General features: G+C 35.4%; 1 protein-coding gene across 1 annotated transcript in view; it reads right to left on the minus strand.

Moving 5' to 3' along the window:
- The window catches only part of stan (Protocadherin-like wing polarity protein stan), an 89,790-nt gene that overhangs the window by 61,119 nt on the left and 5,883 nt on the right, over positions 1-22,788 (minus strand). The window contains exons 5-16 of the mRNA XM_071587331.1: positions 20,652-20,749; positions 17,776-17,982; positions 16,258-16,565; positions 14,334-14,569; positions 10,376-10,608; positions 8,648-8,820; positions 6,371-6,757; positions 4,470-4,801; positions 4,029-4,228; positions 2,651-2,800; positions 784-958; positions 517-642 (exon numbers count right to left, since the gene is read on the minus strand). Coding sequence (XP_071443432.1) covers positions 517-642; positions 784-958; positions 2,651-2,800; positions 4,029-4,228; positions 4,470-4,801; positions 6,371-6,757; positions 8,648-8,820; positions 10,376-10,608; positions 14,334-14,569; positions 16,258-16,565; positions 17,776-17,982; positions 20,652-20,749 — 2,625 coding nt within the window. The remainder of the gene's footprint in view (positions 1-516; positions 643-783; positions 959-2,650; positions 2,801-4,028; positions 4,229-4,469; positions 4,802-6,370; positions 6,758-8,647; positions 8,821-10,375; positions 10,609-14,333; positions 14,570-16,257; positions 16,566-17,775; positions 17,983-20,651; positions 20,750-22,788) is intronic.

Here is a 22,788-nt window from a genome sequence, read left to right on the forward strand (position 1 = left end):
CATTCAGTAAAAATTACAGCATTTAAATGCATACAAGTTAAAACCAACATCCTGGCTTAGCCAATAACAACCAGCTCCAAACCCCTTTAGAAATTTAGCAAGCATATTCTTCCCACAATGTAAGCACAATGAAGAGATTGTATTTAACTCAACCTAGCTCACGAATATTACATTGTTTATATTTTTCAATAAAAAGTAATGGCTGCTCGATAGAGACAAATGTTCTCAATGTATGATATTGGTCAGCATAAACATATCATATTTATCTTTATAAGTGAAAGTGCATATTTTGATCTATTTTCTCATGCCAATGCCAATTACTATATCTTTCTTTAATTTTTTAATTAAGTAATAGGAATATTTTTCAATTAAGTTTAATAAAGTTTTAATATTTTTAAATCCTCACAAAACCTAATTAAATGTCCCTCCATGTAAGAAAACCACTTGTAAAGATGTAGTAATCCACAAAACCCTTCCCTTTTAGCATCTGCATTAATTATTCACTGGCAAACTCACCTGTAAAGCCAGGTCTACATGAACAAGTGTAGCCACCTTCTCTTCGTCTACATGTCCCACCATTTCCACAAGGATTAGAATAACAAAGATCAACTTCAGTGTCACACAAGTAATGCTCTCTACTTCCTACAAAAAAATTTAACAAAAAATTAGCACACTCCTGGCATTATAGTCATGTTTTTTGTTAATTTTACACAGAGTCCACAAAAATGGATAATTTATTTATCACAATAATCATAATATAAAAATGAAACATTATTTTCCAACCTGTAAAACCCTTAGGGCATCTACAAGCAAAAGTTGAAACAGGATATATTGGACGGAAAAGTACTGAACTGCTTCCTATAAATCCAGTAGCATTCCCAAATTTCAAAACTGTGAGGCATTCCTCATAATTAAGACATGGTTCTCTAACACACAGATTGTCATCAAATGGCAAAACCTAAAAAAATAAACAATTTAGTTTAAATTTAACAGACAGAAATCGTACACTTTGGATAATAATTGCACAAGACTAAAATTATTACGTGTGGTTGAAGCTTTGCTATAACTGATTTTGAAGCAAATCAGTCAAGATTTTATCAAATCTAATCATCAAGCCAGAAACAGTTTTGTTCCCATGAAGATTACCAATTTTGAATTCCTAGAACATAATACTTCAAAAATTACACTTCTAGCAATTATGGAACCTCTGATGGTGATGGATAGAAAACATTGACTGCATAGGTACTTCAAAATAACCATGTGATGATGATATTTAGTAGAATAGTGTGAAAGAAACATGGAATTACGCTTCAATGGTGAAACCTTATGTTATATGTTGCTATATAATGACACAGCACACTCTTTATGATTACCCTTGAAATTGTACATGGGAAGGCCCAGAAGTACCTGGCCTGACCTAGAGATGGCGGCAGTTGTTTGAAAAATATCACTGTATGAGAAAGTATACAATCTATAAAGCTTATGTTTCAAGTTTGAAGAGGCTGCATTGTTTAGTGTTTGTCTGGCAGCCATCAATGGTGAACCTTTTCAGTGAAGTTGAGAAAATGGAGAAAATTGTTCATCAATATGTGATACAAAATTTTATTTTGAAAGGCCTCAGCCCAACCAATATAAAAGCTGAACTGGATTCTATTCTGGGTGAGTCTGCTCCTTTGTTTACAACAGTAAAATACTCGGTGCCAAAGTTTAAACGAGGCCATACGAGCTATCAAGACGAGCATCGCATTGGTCGACCAAATGAGGAGACGAATCCAGAAACAGTGAAGAAAATCCACAAAGTGATACTGGATGATCATCAAATAAAAGTGCCTGAGCTAACACACATAGAAGGCATTTCAAAAAGTGCGGTACATCACATATTGACCGAAAATTTGGACATTTGCTCACACTCGATCGAAACCAGTCTCGTGCAGATGTTTCAATTGAGTGTTTAGGAAAGTTTGAAATTGAAAAAGGTCATACAACCTTCTATTCACAAAATAGGATCTGAATGAAGTCAGAGTCTTGAGGAGGACCTTTTATTAAAAAAATAAATAGCAAATACAACCTATTGGAGACTATTCATTGCATTTTATCATAAGCGAGATCAGAAAAGATGAAAGATTTAGGGAAAACAGTGATTTTTCCTTGCAAACACCCTTGTCCTTTTTAATTTTATGCTGTGCCCTTGCTCAGAATACAAATATCCAGCAACTGCCAATAGGCAAAATTATTTTTTGCTATGGCCGTCTGAGGTTCCCTAATTCTGAACTGTATTCAGAATAAGTTTGGTTTTTCAAAAATAGGGTAAGGGGTTGTCAACTACAGTGCTATATTATGTTATAAATCAGCTACTTACTCTATGAATAAGTTGCCACTGAATCTCATACTGCTTCGTTTTGTAAATTATTAGCTGATTACATGTATGATTTAACAGAAAAACTTGCAGATTCAAGTCATTAATTATATATTAATCAAGAATAATTGAGATTCAAAATTTGAGTCATTGGGAAAAAACCTGCCTTGCACACCCCTTTTAATAATAAAAAGTTCAAACACATTATGCAAATAGAAATATATGAGGAAGGTAGAAATATATCCATGTATTCACATTAATGGAAAGGTTACAAAGCAATAGTATTTACAATACCTTGACAGTAGCAAGTCTAGCTAGAGTTGCTCGGTTGAGATACACTCTTTCTTGAAGAAACTGAGGAGAATAATAAACATCTCCAGGCATGTCAGCCCTCTTTGCTGAGAAACTAACATTTAAAATTTTGGCATTGACATCAGTGTCCTCCTGCAAATTTAATTACACAATAGAAGACATTAAAAGAAAGACTTCTATTTAAATTGCAGCAACATGTTATATCTAGCTAAATTGTAATTTTTAATTAAGAAAACTTACTACCCACTAATATAACATAAACTAAGATAACACAAACATAAGAGTCAACAGAATTTTAAAAAACAGAAATGGTACAATTCACATGATTACATTCAATAATACGAGGGCGATTCAAAAAGTACGGTCTCCTATTTTTTTTCAAGAAAAATCAAATTTATTCTCACCTTTGTGTACATTGCACAAAAGGCTGAGCATTTAGCTATTTTTCTACATAGTCGCCTGGACGATCAATCACTTTTTGCATCCTTGTAACCAGCTCTTTAATACCAGCGTCGTACCTTTCTCCCAACACATCATGAAGCCAACTGATGACTGCTTCTTGCACCTCCTCATCTGACTTGAACTTCTGTCCTCCAAGGGGTTTTTTCCGAGCAGGAAACAAATGGTAGTCACTGGGGGCAACGTCCGGGCTGTAAGGAGGGTGGTCAATGATATCCCAGCCAAATTCATTGAGTACAGCGGTCGTTTGATGTGACACATGTAGACGTGCATTGCCATGAAGCAAACGCACTCCTTTGGTGAGACACCTTGTTGTAACCGAGGACCTATGACACAATATTCTGCACGAAGAAGTAGCCACTCTCTTCATTAAGGTCTTACTTTATCTCATGAAGGGTAATTCTCCCATTATTTTGCACCATCTTGTCAATTGGAGCCACTGTTGATTCCAGCAAACTCAGCCGCCTCGACCACTGATCATCATGGACGTTTTCCCGGGCATCAAAAAACTCCCTGCAAAACTTCCGCACAATTTTGATGTCCATGCACTTCTCACCATACACTTCCACTAAATGGTGATGAATTTATATCGGAGAAGCAGTCGTCAGTTGGCTTCACGACACAGTGGGAGAAAGGTACGACACCGGTGTTAATAAGCTGCTTACAAGGATGCAAAAAGTGATTAATCATCAAGGCGACTATGTAGAAAAATAGCTAAATGCGCAACCTTTCCAACGATGTACGCAAAGTTGAGAATAAATTTGATTTTTCATGAAAAAAAAATAGGAGAACTTACTTTTTGAATCGCCCTCATATAATTCAACCAAAAACAGCTAATTAAAACTGAAAACCTTACAGCTTTTAAAAGCCATTGCATAGAACTGATGTTAAATTGTTTTACCTGGATGCTAAAGACAAAGATATTGTCCTTTGGGCAGGGTATTATAGCAGCAAGACCTTCGACGAAATATCCAAGAAGAGGGGAGAGGAAAGACTCTTCAGTCATTTCTGCCAATCTCACTGTTACAGAACTTAAAAGCATTTCTTCAGTCACTAGACGCACAGATAGTTGCATCGCAGCACGAACTTCATTAATGCCATCTAGTGTATTCGAGCATAAAAGAGAATAAATAAAGAATGACACACTTGACCAATCACAAAACTTACTGAACAATTAATCATTCAATATAAAATCAGCAATAAACTTATTCAATGATTATATGGCTACAAATGGAGAATTAATGTATTAAGTTGTTTGCGGCAAAATGACAGAGGCAGACAGGTGGTAATGGTACCAATTATTTTTTTTCAACAAACTTAAAAGGATATTTCAAAATCTTACCTGAAACTGACACTTCCATTGATGCCATTCTAGGAACATTAGTGTTAAGCTGAGGAGAAAGTGATAATAATCCAGTATCTTCATCCAGAGAAACAAGGCCAGCATTATTTCCAGATAATATTCGGTACTTTAGTTGATCAGATGCATCAGCATCTGTGGCTGGAACACGACCTACTGGTCCCCCTCCAGCAGGAAAACAATGGCGAAAATTATTGAAGACGACTTGGAAGTCAGATAATGCTGGAGCATTATCATTGACATCAACCACTAGCACTTCCACTTGCACATCAGTCCTCAAAGGTGGTGAAGCAGCACGTACATTAAGAACATATCTGAAAGGGAAACGTTTTTCTGTTAATAAATGCTCTACTCAGTATATCATAATTGGGAAGTAATAATTGGTACATAAATGCCGTAATTAATGCATTTATACAGTGAAACCTTAAATTTTAGAGGAACAGAGAAATTTTAATATTGAAAGTAAGTAGAGCAAGAGTTTGGAAAAAATCAAATTAAAAAATTATTTTGCACAATTTCCTTCTTCAATACGAGTAAATGAGTTCTTACTGCTTACAAGTGTGGTTAGATAAAGGGAAACATAAATGCAGGAAGAGATGAGCAATTACCTGAAAAATACATAGAGCATTACCTAAAAGCAATAAGTTTTTTATTTACACATAAGTGAAATTAAATCACATTATACTCAACCCCTGTAACTCACCTCACCTCTACAGTCCAATATCTTACCCACTGCTGATAAGGGTTTAAATTTTTATGAAAATACAATGCTCATAAAGTAACTTGCATCTGGTACAAAATGGCAAATATCATAGCATACAATAAAAGTGTAATGCTGAGTAATAAGGAATCCTTCAGTGGAAAGTGGGAAGTCTCTTCCTCAAATTCAAACTTAATGAATGACTATAACCCCTTTATAATTATATCCTATCCATCTGTTAGCAGCTCATGATTCTTGTTCCATTCATCACTACAGTAAGAGTAAACTATGACAGCACAACTAGGAGCACAATTCAAAGGAAACAAATATGTTGCAACCACACCAGAAAGTGAAAGAAATCACGATGCACCATCATTGTTATCTTTAGAGCTGAAGAACCAGTCTCTGCCCACTACATAGATTGATGCTTAAATTCTAGTACGCAATGGCAAATCCATGTTTCATCTGTTTTCAAATATTGTTGCAGAAAATCACTCATGCTTTTTGTAAAGCACTCAAAACACCATTTGGAAAATGTCCTCCGAATGTATTCTTGATACCAGTGAGCACACATGGCACTGATCTTGCACAAAGCTTTATCAGGTGCAATTCCTTGTTCAAAATGTAACCAACACATTCTTTTGATATCCTTACAGTATTAGCAAATTCACGCACATCTGTAGACCAATCTTCCAAATTATCATGCACTTTTTCAATAATTTCTGGTGTGGTTGCACTTTTCGGATACCCTTCAAGTGGATCATCCAAATGAATTGCCACCGACATTAAATCTTCCGCTATAAAGAATTTTATTATTGTGTGATACTTGATGTTTTCCATTCCTAAGAACACATGAATCACAAATGATTCAAACGACTGCCTACGCAAACTGTGGTATGGGATGGATTGCAATTTCACAGATTTACTCACAGTTGTACCAACATAGGAGAATAAAAATCATAAAGTAAAGATGTTATCTAAGGGTGAGGCAGAGAACCTTTCCAAACACCCTCGTAGAGTAACAATATATAGTACCTTTCCAAACACCCTCGTAGAGTAACAATATATAGTTAAGTATACATAAAATATGCACAAGAACTAAACAGATAATAAAATTAACAATGCAGTGTGAAATTAAAATAACAGTTTTTAAAAAATTTTAATGATCAACAATAATACATACCGCTTCTTAGGTGACTCATAATCCAACTCCACTCTTGTAACCAATTGTGCTTCAGCTGTTCCTGTTCTGGCCTCTGCTGCAGAAGTTCGCCCCAGACCTCCAGAACTGCCACTGCCACCCAGGGTGACTAGAGAAAAGGCCTCTGAATCTTCCCCCCCAACTACAGAGAATAGAATAGCTGCATTTGGACCTTCATCAGGATCTACTGCCCTTAGGGTGCCGACTGCTGAGCCTACAGGAGTGTTCTCAGATACATGAAAGACTATCCGATCTGATTCAAAACTTGGTGGTGAATCATTTACATCAAGAACACGAACAGAAATGGTAACAGATGATGTCAATGAATTAGGTGCTCCATAGTCTGATGCCAAAGCTATTAATTCATACCTGAAAAAAAATATTCCAGCTTTAAAATAACAAAATTTACTGCTTATCGCCATCAAAATAATCTATCACCTCTTTCATATACTTTTTCTTTTAGTTCTAAACCCCAAACACTTAGGATTAACGTAACATTTATTCAGAGGGTTTCTCACAGATAAAACCTAAAAATTTCACCAAGTCACTACATAGATTTGGCTTGGAATGTGTAGCCTATATTATCGTCATCACTTATCCTTTTAAGAACTTATATACAATAGATATTCAAAAAATAGAAACAACCAAAAACCTGCTAACAAACATCAACTGAAATTGATGTAATTAAAATTGAGTGAGCGATTACGAGGGCTGTCCAAAAAGTAACCACTGATATACTATAAAAAATACACTGGAATAAAAACATAAACACTGTAATCAACCCCAAGGTCAGTTTGGTAGATGATGATAGAGTCCACCCAATACTAAGCCCAAAGGTGTGTGAAATCCACCCTTCAGGATATGGGGGCCAGTTCCTATCCCTGTGCCACTTATCGTTTCCCAGGAATATCTGGTACCCGAAAAATCATATAGCTTGGGTGGAGCTGCAGGTGCCCAGAGAGGCTTGCCCGGGAATCGAACCCGTCAGTAGTCCGACGGTCTACCACTGGACTACCGCAACCCTCACACTAGAATAGATACTGAAAATATATTATTTTCATCTCAAAACTACACATCTCTACTATTTTATACATATTCGCCAAACAGATTGAAACATTTGTCACATCTCTGAACTAGTTATCAAATTCCTTCCGCATAAAATTTGCGAGATTACAGCCAACCAATGATGGCATCTTGAAGTTCATCATGGAGACAAGCAAAAAACATGAAATAGCCTCACTTTTCAATCAAGTTTCTATCCCACAGTCATAGAAATCTGTGGAAAACTTTTTAAAGATTTTAGCTATTCTAAAATGGCAGTTTTTACAAACTTTTTCAACAAATTTCAGGTGCAGTTTATTGTTCACCAAAGATGAGCAGCCACTTCTTTTATCATCATGGACATTGGGGTTCACTCTTAAATGAACAACAACACTGATGCACCACTCTTGTCCCTCATCACATTTGGTCTGTGCAGAGCACAAATTCTCCAATGAATGCCAGTAGCTTTGAAGTATTTATTAGTAAAAACCTTACCACTGAACGGATTTCACATTTGGCAGTAATTTCAATTGTATCATTCTTTTTGACTCGCTATTGTAAACAAACAACAAGTGGTGCGACCTTCCAGCCACCTCAGCTCGAGGTGTACTGACCTACAGCGTGCGTAAATACAGAGACCATTCAGCTCCCTCCTCTACTTCTAATGCTACATGAAAACAGAGGTTACTTTCTGGATAGCCGTTGCAATTATCTTAAAGGTAGGTAATCTCTCAGAAGCTTCACCTATTTATCAAATTTGAGGTGATTTCTTTTTAATAATATGTATTGTTTCCCAACAGCACTATGGCCTTAATACTAGAAACAAATAAGGATTGGCATGACAAATATTGGGAAATTTGGTTAACATTTGTAAAAGTCAAGGGCATATAAAATCAGATGCCACAATGTTGAACTTAACGATTTAGTGTTCAGAGAGACATGCTCAACAATTTAAAGGAAAATAATAAGAAGGCATTCTGAGAGCAGTGCAATCACATGTAATTTAACAGTGTAGTAATATTGCATGAAACATCTTGAAAAAACTGTGCAAGAGACATATTAGAAAAATAGAGTATGAAGCAATCTCATCTCTTGATTATGATTAAATAGTTAACAAGAAAATAATCAACTAAGGAAATAATCATTATTACGTGATTATATAAATAACAGATTCATGTGTGATGTGGACATTATATTTTTAAATATGCAATACATTACCTAGCTGCAGTTTCCCTATCAAGCATTCTTGCAGTTCGTACTACTCCAGAAGTTGGGTCCATTGCAAAAGCCCCATCACCAGATCCAGATCCTGGTAAAAGTGAATACTGTACTCTCCCATGAGGTCCCTGGTCACTGTCAGTTGCATGTACTCGAGCAACACTTGTGCCCACCTAGTAATGATAAATACAAGTGCATTCAGTACATAATAAACTAAATTATCACATATGCAAAAAATCAAAGGAATTTTGAATAAGTAATTATTTATTATTGGGATTGGAAAGCTTTACTGAGGCAATAAGAAAGAGTATATTTATAGATATAAAGATTTTAAAAAGGTGAAATGACTTCTGATAGCAAGTATGATTCCAATATAACTGAGAAAGAGATTTGCAATATTGTTTTTGGAATGTGGTGTCTGACAGCAGCAAAATATGGAAGTTTATAAAGAAATATGAAAAATACTTTTTTTTTTAATTATGAAATATGGTTGTGGAGAAGAATGCTTACAACAAAAAGAACCGATAGACTGGGGAATGAAGAAGTAATAATTAGAATTAGAGGGGGAAAGAAACTACTGGGATACATCAAAAAGAGAAAGGCAACCTTGTTGGGGCATATCAAATATATTAAGGCAAATTTCCTTGCGGAGATGAGTTACAATAGCCGGACTTGAAGGAAAGAGGGGAAGGGGAAGAGGAAGGTTTAGAATACTTTACGGTTTATGAAATTGCAGAAGTTACAGGCAAATAAAAGAGGATTCTCAGGACCAAGAGCAACGGAGGATATCTAATTGAAACCAGTCAGAAGAAAGTTCCACTTGTGAGAGAGGAAGAGATTATTGATAGCTCCAATACCTAAATGTAGAAGTTATCAACTAGTACAGGGTATAGCAAAAGGTAGCCATAAAACAATTCACCAATTAGGCAAATGAGCACACTTGTGCCAAGAATTTTTGGGCCAAAGAATTTAGCACACAAATTATTAACCAGGGATACACTGAGATCCTTCCAAATAATTATGGGAAAATTCTTCAAATGATTCTTATCAGCATCTTCTGCTGAAATTAAATTTAAAATACTTCGCCTTTCCACATAAACCACTTTTATTACTACCTAGGTTTCGTTATGGTATAACATCATCAGGTAAAAATACAAGTCAAACACAGTATATATAGTTCTGGACGGAGTGGAAGAGGAGGGAGGGAGGAAAGCAAGGATTGGTTGAGGTAGGAAGAGGGGGCGGAGGAGGAGGAGGAATGGTAACATTGAAAAATTAGCACGCTGGGAGAGGGAGTTAATACATTGTTGAAACTATAAAATAACAGAAATATACATTGTTGAAAAATACATTGTTGAGAGAGAGAAAAAAAATTATACAAATATTGTTGGAGAAAAAAAAATATGTATACATTTTCTTGGCATCCAGAACTATATATACATTGTTTGACTTGTATTTTTACCTGATAATGTTATACCATAACGAAACCTAGGTAATAATAAAAGTGGTTTATGTGGAAAGGCGAAATATTTTAAATTTAATTTCAATATGAAGAATTTCCACCAAGTGACGCCAGAAACTGTTTCATTTAGCATCTTTTGCATCAATTTCTCAAACAGCACATATTTGAATGTTCACCAGATGTTTCTGGGATGATGTGAATTGAATTGCATATTGTTTAAGAAAAATTAAAGCAGTGAACTATGAAGGCGTAAAGTAATCACTAACCTGGGCATCCTCTGGCACAGTTCCAGAATATGAAGCACTTTCAAAGTGGGGTGCATTGTCATTCACATCTCCAACGGTTATTTCCACGGATGTTGATTCCGAGAGAGGTGGACTGCCTCCATCAGTAGCAGTAACAGTCAAACTATATCCAGGCACCCGCTCCCTATCCAATGGTGCACCAACAAGCAGAGCACCAGTTTGTGAATTTATGGTAAACTCAGGTATACTTGTCCCTGATAATAGAAATTAATAACAACAAGCATTAGCCTTGAATGCATTACTGCAAAATACTGTCACTATTATCACAAAAACATTAATTTCAAACAACAAATCACTAAAAAAAAGATGAAATACAAGAAAGACTGAGCAACAGTAACTGGAATTAAAATTTGCTTAATAAATAGAGGCACAGTTGGTGCCGATGTGACTCTTTCTGCATCAAGGATTCACCAATTAATACCACAAGGTAGATTCACTATTGTACATAGTCCATCAATCAAATTTAATATGGAATGCACAATGTACCAGGCACTATGAATACACCATACTGAAAAATATTCCCAAAAAATCATATACAAAACATCCACATTAGCTTGATTTTCAAAATATCACCATATAATATTCTATTTTGTCATAACAACCTTCTTGGTAGTATGATTTTTCTCTTGAGGGCATATATGCCTTACCTGGGTATAATTTGTTGTAATTAACTTGGCAAAAAGTATGGTCATTAGAGTGCAAAATGGATTTGATGTCAATCAAGGGTTCTTAAAAATTACTGCAACATATGACTTAGATATAATAACAATCAAATTAAGATCCACTTTTTAAATTCTCTCTTAAGATTGTTAACACCTAGAGCACCTCGCATGTCAAATTTCATTTTCATAAAATATAATTCAAGGTTAAATACTGAACAAAAGAAGGCTAAATGAGCACAACATTTTGTTAAATTACAATCCAAAAGACATACATAAAGAGAAGTAATTAATGCTGTACCACAGAATACATTTACCACCGATTTTTGCACGCATAACCTTTTGGCATATGATGCTAGAAAAATAAAAAGGAAGATTACCCCTAAGGTAATCTTTATTTTTATTTTACTAGCACCAGTCTTTGAAAACCCATCTTTGTAGCCACAGTTGGGAAGTATAGTGAATTCCAAAGAAATATAATTAAAGAGAATAAATCGATGCATCGTTAGTCATATTGAATATTTAGTCTGCTGTCAGCTGTCAAAAAGGTTACATGTGTTTTGTAGAATCGGTGGTTATTTATCTGCGTACAAAATGGATAACAGATTTTGCATAGAATTTTGCTATCAGAATATAATAAAGTGCAGCAAAGTTTTTAAACGTCAAATATTGCTTTTGGCGAGTCTACTATAAGTAAAACAAAGGTTTACCGGTGTTATAAACATTTCCAAGAGGGCTGTTGAATATGACAAATCCTCTGAACCTCCCAGCACCGATGAAAACGTGGAACAAGTGAAAGCAATAATTATGAAGGATTGCTGAATTACATTCAGAGAAGTCGCTGATGATACTGGTACATCAATTGGATAATGCCATGAAATTTTTTTGGATTTTCCAGGAATGAAATGTTTGACAGCAAAATTGGTTCCAAATTGTTGAATTTTGAACATAAACAGCAGCGAATGGAGGAGAGCACTATTCAATGCTGTTTGCAAGAGGAAAATATGAAAAAAACATCCTTATTTGAGTTGAAAAAATTCATGGCTTTTGCACCAAAACAATGCACCTACTCACACTTCATACAGCTTGTTCATAAATTTTTAGCCAAAAATAGCACTGCAAAATGCTTCAGCCTCCATATTTACCAGAGATGGCCCCATGTGACCAAATTATAAAGAGAACCTTAAAGGGCTGAAACTTAACAAAACAGAAACATTAATTTAAAATAGTGATATTCCACTAATTAATCATGATATTCCACCATATCATGCCTGAAACATTTATTTTTTATTTTTTTAAACAGAAAAAAATTGGCATAAGTGTATATCTAATAGGGACTATTTTGAAGGGGATAACATTGATATAGACAAATAAATAAAATTCTTTCCCAATAACTCAGTCCTATTATTTATTGAACACAGGAAACTCTTGTATTTGTGATTCAAGATGGTCATTGTGGATCATAAATCTAAATAGGAGATTGTATGAGCCATGCACGAGTTTGTGCATGTGTTTGTGCTTCCCACACCATTTTGACTGTATATTAGTACAATCAATGGGTCCTTGTCACAGCAGTTAAATCCCCATAAACCCTGGGGGCATGTAAGCTTGCAACTCAACAGTGTTACAAATATGAGTGGGAGAGTAGTTTAACAAAATATTATTATTTGGTAGTCTACCAATTAAGGTATGTTTAGACAGAGACTGAACACTACTATGTTTCTTAGCCTCACCCAACAAGAAGACACAACCTGACACCACACAGTACAATTAATCATTCTCCAATTTCTCATAACTCAAATCATTCTATTCAACTAGCCTACTCTTTTTCTTCCCCCTCACTCATTTTCCTGGAGCTAGGCCTTTTATCTAGATCTTCAATGTTCCATTACCAATCAAAATGCTGCGCATTCACCTCCTCCTCCTTTAGATTACTCCTAAAAATCCCCTTCTTCGCCCCCCCCCATGCCTGGCACTTCATCACTTCTTTCTCCACATACCATATCAAAATCCTCCAATGTACACCTATCATCTTGTTTCAATGACTATTTTTCAACGCCGTACAAAACCTAACTCCACATCAAAATTTTGACAAGCAAGTTACAAAATTGATTAATATAAGCTTCAACACTCAGTGTACAGTAAACTCTTGGTCATCCATGCTAATGGATACATGATGAATCATGCATAATTAAAGAACACATAACCGAAATACACAGAAAATATGGTTGTAATATAAATGGTTTCTACAAAGACTCTTCTTTTTTATTAACTGTTAATAATTTGCATTATTTAGTAATGGAAAGAACATTTTTTTCATTTTTCAGCCATTTATATAAGGGTGGAATTATATCACAAGATCAGAATTATCATCAAGTGAATGGCAGAAGGCAATTGCTTGAAAAAGCTTAATTACATAGCCAGGAAAAAACAAATGACAGGCAAAGGATGAATATTGACCAAAGGATCGCTACCACAGACTCACATCCATTTTATCATCCTGATTAAAAATAATTCAAAGTGGATAATTAATGACTTCTCTATTGCATACAAAAGCTATGTATTTGTTTGCCTTACATGAGAATATGGAATTCTCAGAGCCAATGAATGTGAGAGAAAATGATAATGATAAAATAAGAATAATTAAATTAAAACATTACATACTAAGGACAACTTTTGATTTTATGAAATTAAAAACTTTCAAGAAAGCCCAGGTATTTCCGGCTTGTATACGTAAAACAGTAAATTGAAGTTTCAAAGGATTTAATTTTATTATAATGTTGAGGTGCTAGGAGGAGTATAGCATGGATAATCCACAAAATGTAAAATCAAGAGTTTACTGCATTAGCAAATACCAATGATAATGAACCAGTAGGCATAATGGAAACATAAAAACATACAGTTATGAACAGCATCAGGGAAAAAGATACAAAAAAGCGAGGGGTGGTGAGATTTTACGTGAATTCGAAGTTCATAACATGAATTTGAAGTTCTTACAGCATTACTTTACATTGAGTTCAGTCCAGACCAAAAAATTTATGTAAATTTGAGAATTTACATAATTTTTTATGGCCTCGACTGAAATCTGAGGTTCCACAGTATTTGGTTAGCAAAAGGGTCTCCTCTGTGGCGGCTAGAATACTAATGTGAAAGACATCAAAGTAATATCGGTCCAGAGGCATCAGTTTTTAATTTTAAAGCTGAAATTTGCAATACATTTGATTAATACTACAGATAAATACGAAATAACAAAATCTCACCAGCTAAACCAGCATGTCCTAAGGAATATGTAATCTTAGCATTTTCTCCAACATCACCATCAGTAGCAGAAACCACAAGTACTGTGGTTCCAACAGCTGCATCTTCAGGTACAGTTGCAGTGTAAGGAGCACCTTCAAAAACAGGAGTATGGTCATTTGCATCAGATACCAACACTGTCACAGTTGCTGATGCCCTTCTCCTACCAGAGTCTTCCGCAGTAACAACAAGTGAAAACCTTAAAGAAAAATTGTGAAAAATTAGCTGTTAGTCACTACATCACTTTCACTTTTCATTCTCCATACATAATCATTCTAAAATGAAAATAGACCTCAGGTCCAACCAAATAAAAAAATAACTAAAATATAGACGTAAACCTAAAGCTGCCAGTGCATATGATTACACATGTCTGCATCGGAATTTTTTTTAATGAGTCCATTGTTTTCTTAATAGTTCTTTTGCATATAAGGCCAATGACTTCAAAAATATCAAACATTTTTTCAACCAGGTTAATGCCTACTTCAATATAGAGCAACACTGCAATAATGTTTTCAATTGATTATTAAAAAATCAGAACACTTCTTCTGAGCTTAAGTAATGAGTCTAAAATACAAACATGGTGTGGCAGTTATCTCTGGACAAATTTCAATTTGAATTGACGATTGGTGTTCTTGAAAGCTATAGTAATCCAGTAAACAGTCATAACCTCAAAATGGCAGAGATGTTACGAACAAGTGTGGAGTGCAATTGAAGAGTCACTATCATCGAAAGTGTTCGCGCTGAGCGTTTGCCCAGTGAAATAGTTTGATTCTTCAGGTACCCCAGATCAACTCTTTATGATATTGTGGCTAAGTATAATGCTTCGGAGAAGTCTGGGGAAGGTTTCACTAACCCAGCGAGGAAACCTCATTCACCATGCAAACGCTCAGGCACCGATTTCAGAGGAATTTTGCAAATTTTGAAGAATTTCGCGAAAATGTGGATGGTAGCTGTGGCCTCGGGGAGACAATACGTTTTTAAAAAGGATGGTGCACCAGCTCATTTGAGTCATTTAGTCCAAAACTGGCTCTCAGATAACATTGACATGGTCTGGTCAAAGGAGTTCTAACCCCCAAATAGCCCTGACTTGAACCCTCTTGACTATTCTGTTTACAGTATAGTCAAAAGATTTACCAATAAGACAAGGCACCCTAAAGTCACATCTCTACACACCACTATCATAGCAGTATTTGGGAATATGGACAGCGTTGTTTTAATGAGTGCGTGCGATCAATTCAGGACAAGATTGTAGGCGGTCATCACAGCTCAAAGGGGTTACATGGAGTAATGCTACTCTTGGCATATACAGCTACTTGTATATAAAAGGATTTTCATTTGTATTTTTTTGATAAATTTGCTTTCAAACAAAAGTTCCATTCGTCCGGATTTAACAGCCTTACCCTGTATATTCATTTGTATGTATAACATGATGAGAAAAATTCCATACGACATGTGAAATTAACACAACAGGGTAGGAGGGCCAGGTCCTTTCCCTGTGCTGGCTATGGTTTCCCAGGAAGATCTGGTACGCGAAAAATCACATAAAGCTTATTGGAAAACATGTATTAATTGTTAATTCTCTAAATATGACAAAATTATCAGGGAAATCCTTAAAGCTCCATTTTGTTTTAGAATGAATATTTTATACACACAAAGAACAGTGAGAAGTGTCAAAACTGTAACTTTACTGGAATCAATAATTGACCTGGATGGAAATGTAAGGATTTCACAGTAAAAATCATTTGTTTGACAGGGATCAAGCTGAATGATTTTTACTCTGTGACATTCTGGCATTTAATAGATTTGATTCTAACTCTCCTGAATTAATTGGGATCCATACGGATGAGTATAAATCAACACTGATTTTGAATGGGCCATACAACTTACTTCTGTTCCGACCAATAATCAAGAGTCCGGGCTACAGTCAGTCTTCCTCTCCCATCAGGTGTTGCAACAATTTCAAAATGGCCACCAGGATCCCCAGATGCTATCTCATAATGAAGGCGTGTAGGTCCATCATCTGGATCTGTTGCTGACACTGTAGCTACAGGTGTACCAGGAGGAGCAGATTCAGAGACAGAAGTTTCATAGGAAGATGGCTCAAAGAGTGGATCATTGTCATTGACATCCTCAACAACTACTAAAACAGATGCTGTTGCACTCAATGATGGTTCCCCTCCATCTCTGGCAATGACCTGAATGCATAAACAGACATATCTCATTAGAAGAATTTAATAACATAATAGTTAACTCACTAATTTTCAGTCTAGTGCATGATATGAAGGTTGAAAACAATATTTTTCATACAATTTTGTGAAAACATCTATCATTATGCAATCAAAGAAGGACCTCCGTCAAAGAAGAACAACAATACATATATTGAAATAAGTAGGCAAATTTAAAGATACGAGTATCTATAAAGAGAGTTCTGGTCCATAGTAAATTCATCCCTAACTTTTACCCACTTAAATGCACAGCAAACTCAGGATGAAATTATGGAAAAAATTAAGCATAAAGGAATGACAAGGGTGCAAGTTTGAGGGGTAGTAGCAAGAAAATCAAACAACCACTACAACAAGCAGTCTATGCACCAATAAAGACATAACCCAACAACTGCCTGCCACTGTGAGTTATGACTAAGCAGTTCTCCTACCACAGAGATAGCAGTATCGATGCATTCATTACAACAGTGTTACCACCTTTTGCACGAACTGTGTCTTGCAGGAGTGCAGTTATCATTTGAATGCCCATAGCATGATAAGATTTTTGGGGATGGAAGAAAAGATGGCACACTTCATTCTAACTATAGCAAACTCAAACCAAATGAGGCAGAAGGATGACAACCAAAAGAGCCAGGAAAATCAGGTTTCAAAAATTCAGTTAAAATGCACCTCAGAAGAATCTTAATAAAGCAACAGACACTAAACGTTTTCTCATTTCAAATAGGGCAAAATATGAAATGCTTCTTCTTAATATGACATATTCTTTCCTCTTGATGCCTCATTAAATTGGAACTAGTTGCATTTTCCGCTAAATAAAATTGTATAGAAGCATATGACCATTATTTCTACTTATATTGAAACTTTCACTGCATGAAAGTTGAACCTGAAATTAAAGTTTTCTTGAGGAGGATGTCTGACTTGTCAACTCTCAAGTCCTTCTAAGCCAATTTAGACCCTTCTAATAAATAGACATTATAAAATAATTTATGCCAAACATTCCGATTGGAGATTGATCTTGAGTTATCCTATAATTTTAACAACAGAAGGATATGAAAAAGAGATATCTTCAAAATTCTTAATGGGTTAAATGCGAATCAATTTAACTTGAACGTGCCTCTATTTCCAGTCTCAATGTAAAATTTTAAGCTTCAACCAGAGGGTTATATAACAGATGTATACAAACCTGAAATTGGTACTGGCTTCTTTCCTCCCGATCAAGTGGACCAGTTGTTGAAATCAAACCGGATTTTGGATCAACAGCAAGGGGCATAACTCCAGAGCTACTGTTTAAGATCGAATATTGAATGGCTCCATTTGGACCCTCATCTGCATCATACGCTTGTAGCCTTAACACAGCTGTATTTATAGGAACTCCTTCAGGAATCGTTGCCTAAATCACATAAGAATAATTAGCATTTAAACATGGTAAATACAAATTAGCCTAAATTTCATTAATGGCTTATTATAAAGGTAAACTTAGATTCAAATGTAGAAAGGAACCAAGTTCAAAATAGTTTTATTACGTGGTTGATTCATATCTCCATAGAGAGCAGAATATCATCAATATGGGTACGTTCATCAATTCAACATACCGATTTCAAAACACAGATATTACATATTTTCATTTGCATTGATACTATTTCTTTGGTTTCAGAAAAGGTACCATATTTCCTGGCCCATATGATGCACCCTGATTTTGACGTTAGATCTAACGAAAAATACGTGGCCCAGGAAGTAAAAACACAATTATTTTAATGTTAACAGTTAATACAAAGAGTATTAAATTATTGCATTAAAAAATTAGCAGCTACACATATATCAATGTTTATTCATAGTAGAATTCTGAAAATTCATCATCACTGGGCCAAAATACCTTTCAGGTTCCTTGAGTGTGTTCTGAAGCATAGTTCACAAATTTAAGTTTAATACAATATTAAATGATAATCTTATCTTTGAAGATCCCATGAGCTTATTATCATTTTGACTTTTCATGGGATGCATAGTTTCTCTTATTATTTTCATATTACAAGGGTGGTTTGAAAGGTTCACTCAGAATCACCAACAGTTGCCAGCGTTAGGGCAACAAAAATCCCGCTCAGTAATAGGTAATCCCTTATCCTTTGCAAAAGTGCATTAAATGATCATGGAGGATTTCCAACTGAAAGAGCAAGAAATCGCTGAAGCCATAGAGATGCCATCTGAACAGGCATACCACATTTTAACACTGGCATTGGATATGAAAAAAATTATCTGCTATATGGGTGCCGCGATTCTTGACACAGGATCACAATCGCATCAGAATGGAAATTTCTGAACAATGTTTGACCTGTTTTAAGGGCAACCAACAAGACTTTCTGGGCCAGTTTGTAAACATAGATGAAACTTGGTTCCACTACTATATCCTAGAGACCAAACAGCAGTCAAAGCAGTAGAAACATATTGATTCACCACCACCAAAGAAAGAAAAGGCAAAACGGTCGGCCGGAAAAGTGATGGCTTCAGTATTCTCGTAAGCAAAAAGGATTCTGATGATAGGTTATCTTCCCTCAACTCAAACAATTATTGGACAATACAATGTTAACCTCCTGGACCAGCTATAGCAAAAGATACACGAAAAAAGGGCCAGGTTTGGTGGGGAAGAAAGTCATTTTCATCAAGACAATGCATGCCCACACACATGTGTCCCGTGAAAAAAATTATGTGAACTAAGATATGAATTGTTGCCACGCCCACCTTATTGGCACCATTAGATTTCAATCTCTTCCCCACGCTCAAAATTTTCCTAGGTAGATGGAGATTCTTTTCAAACAAAGAACTAACAGTCGAAGTAGATGGGTATTTTGCAGGCCTGAAAGAATCTTATTTTCGAGATGGGATCAAGACATTGGAAAATTGCTGGACCAAGTACATTAGTGAACAGGGAGACTACAATGAAAAATAAAAATGTTTTACCGAGGTAAGTCATTTAATACTATTGCATTCCGAGAAATTTTCAAATTACCCTTGTATCAAAATGTATAATAAATGCTTTTATGACACTTGCATACTACTTAAGGTCCAATACCATTAGACTCTGAGAGTATCAGATAAGATACAATGTATGTATGTATTAATAGAGTTTTGATATCCCTGGTATTCCTACTTATGTTATTTTTTGTGGCAGCACCAACATGTGAGATGAAACTAAACCGGCATATTGTATAACTTTATGATTTATTTTGGAATATTTTTAGGAAGTACTTTCAATGAAATATGAAAACTCTCTTGCTTAATACTGATTCAAAACAGTGATATTATCAAGATCTGTAACAAAATCAACCATTTTCTCTGCCCGATGAGGAAAAAAATAATTAAAAATAAATATTATTCTGATGGAGCAGCTTGTGCTTATAGGTTGGAGTTATGCCCATACACCCCTTGGTCATGAGATGCAGGCTGATTTTAGGAGGCATCTTGGTGTAAAAATTTGCATGTTATGGGGTGGAAAATATGGTAAGTACTAAAAACATGGAAAAAGTAAAATGCAACCAGAATTTAACAACAGCAAGGTTTGTGCTTAATTTATCATAGCAATTTGCATGATATTTGCATGAGAAAAGTACATTTTACATTATGAAAAATAGGACAAGAGATGTGCACCTATATATAATATTAATTGTATTTTTTGACCATCTTCACTTTTAGAAAATGTCTAAAACACAGTTGAATCTAGTCCATATACTAAAGCTTAAGGTCAACTGAAGCTTCAAAGCTCAACATAAAAGTAAATATTCAACATGGACCACAAGATACTTTTGCACATTTGGCATCTGATAAATAAGGAACTTGTTTACTTCAGAGCAGATACTCAATTAATATTACTCATCAACAAAATTAAAATAATGTTCATTAAAATACTACAAAGTAATCAGTCATGTGATTTGGGAAGAATATATATTTCTTAACAAATATTTAAATTTAATTAAAAAATATGATCCTCCGAGAAACTTGAAAAATTCAAGAATTACATTCTTTTTTTACCTAAACTATTTTTCAAAAGATAATTAAAGACAAACAAACCTGGAAAAGATGTGAATAAAATCTTGGTGCATTATCATTAACATCTCCAACACTTATGGTCAACTGAGTTGTATTGGACCTGCTCGGACTACCACCATCTGTAAACAGAATTTTTTAGGTGAAAAGTTTAAGTGATAACTTAAGTACTGTTAATCCATAGCAATATTGATAAAATTACTATACACATAATTTTTATGTTCCCATTAAACTAAAAATGCCATGAGATGGAGTTACTTATTCTTAGAGTAAGAATCTAGTCATACATCTTTAATATGTTATAATGTTCACAGTGAAAATAACTTCAAAAACTACTTTGCATAAAGGTCTTGAAAGTCCAGCCCCGAGCATGAGTTTAAAATTTTTCACATGGTCACCATAGGATAGCATGAAGGGAAAGCAGCATCAAATAGCCACATAAATGACATTTATGAGTCAAGCCATTATTCTTCATAACTTGTTTTACTTTGCTTTCTTCTTTTCAAATGCTTACAGATGACAATCTCCCATAGATCTCTCAAATAGTACTCATAATATTGTTGCATGAGCATGTTCAACATTTCACCAATAACATTTATGACTGTCTCCAGGCTCTCCTAGAGCTTGATATTTTGACTGATTTTCAGCGGGCTCCTTTTCAGATCCGAAGATATATTTCCCACAGTGGCAACACTTTCTTCTTCAATTGGTAACAAATTTCTTTTTCTGTCAATGTTTGTAAACCACAATCACTTTCATCAACAAAGCCCACTGTTCAAAATTTATAATAGTCATGGATATTTCTCCTGCAATCTGCAAAAGTTCCTGATAAAATACAGGTTCAGATCTTGCCAAGTGAAACGCAGCCTCGAATTCATTCGACATCATTTACTATGCATTTACAATAATAGAACATTACACCTCCCTCCAAGAATCAGCCCAGTTGAACTACACAGATTTCAAATTCTAGTTTTTACAGCCATTATTTTTCTCTCTTCTCTGCTGTCGACAATTTTATCATCACTTGACAATTGTCAAACATTAAAACTTCATTAAAAAATTTTCACCTATACAACCTCTCACTAGCATTAGTTGCTCCTTGAACAATTAGCTTTTATAAATTAGGTCCAAATTAACAATTGTCCAAAATCAAAGCAATTTTACCATCCTTTGAAACTCCCTGAGCACTGAATTGGTATTTCACAACTTAAGACACAACGTGACTGTGGAATCAATCCATTATAATAGCTCCATAAACCAAACATTTACTGAATGCTTATGAAGTACAGGGTACAGCGCTTAAATCTGGACAAATGAAACTTTTGTTTAAAAGCGAATTTATTAAAAAATAATACAAATGAAAACCCTTTTGCATACAAGTAATGGTATCCGTCAAGAGAAATATTAGTCAATGTAACCCCCTTCAGCTGCAATGACCTTCTCCAATCTTGTGGGTGTGATCGATTCAGGACTTTAATTTCTTTAAAACAGCACTGTCGCCGCCCATATTCGCAAATGCTGCTACGATAGCAGTGCATAGAGATGAGACATTAGGGTGCCTTGTCTAATTAGTAACTCTTTCAACTATGCTGGAAACATAATAGTAAAGGGGGTTCAAGTCCGGGCTATTCGGGGGCCAGAACTCCTTTGACCAAACCACGTTAATGCTATCTGAGAGCCAGTTTTGGACTAAATGACTCGTATGAGCTGGTGCACCATCCTGTTGAAAGACATATTAGCTCCCTGAGGCCACAGTTACCACCTGCTGTTTCACAACATTTTTCACAATTTGCAGATATATTTCTTTTGTGATAGTTTGCCCCTTTTTAAAGAAATGTGGCGGCATGATATCACCCTCACTGGACACAACACTTAGGCCGTGAACACTAGCCGGAAATTATGTTCAAACAACCTCTGCCATCCGACGTATTTTTCCCTTGCTAGCAACTAACACTCAATTATGATGCCAATCACCTCAGTGATCGCCCCGAGTCCTCTGAAATCAATGCCTGAGCCTTCTCGGCGACTGCCACAGTTCATGGCACGGGTTTCCTCGCCAGGTTAGCGAAACCTTCCCCAGACTGCTTTGAAGCATTCTACTTAGCCACAATATTGTAAACAGTTGATCTGGGGTACCCGGAGAATTGACCTATTTCACTGG

Source organism: Hetaerina americana, unplaced genomic scaffold (genome assembly GCF_022747635.1).
Source record: "Hetaerina americana unplaced genomic scaffold, ioHetAmer1.1.p SCAF_3, whole genome shotgun sequence".
NCBI classification, from domain to species: Eukaryota; Metazoa; Arthropoda; class Insecta; order Odonata; family Calopterygidae; genus Hetaerina; species Hetaerina americana.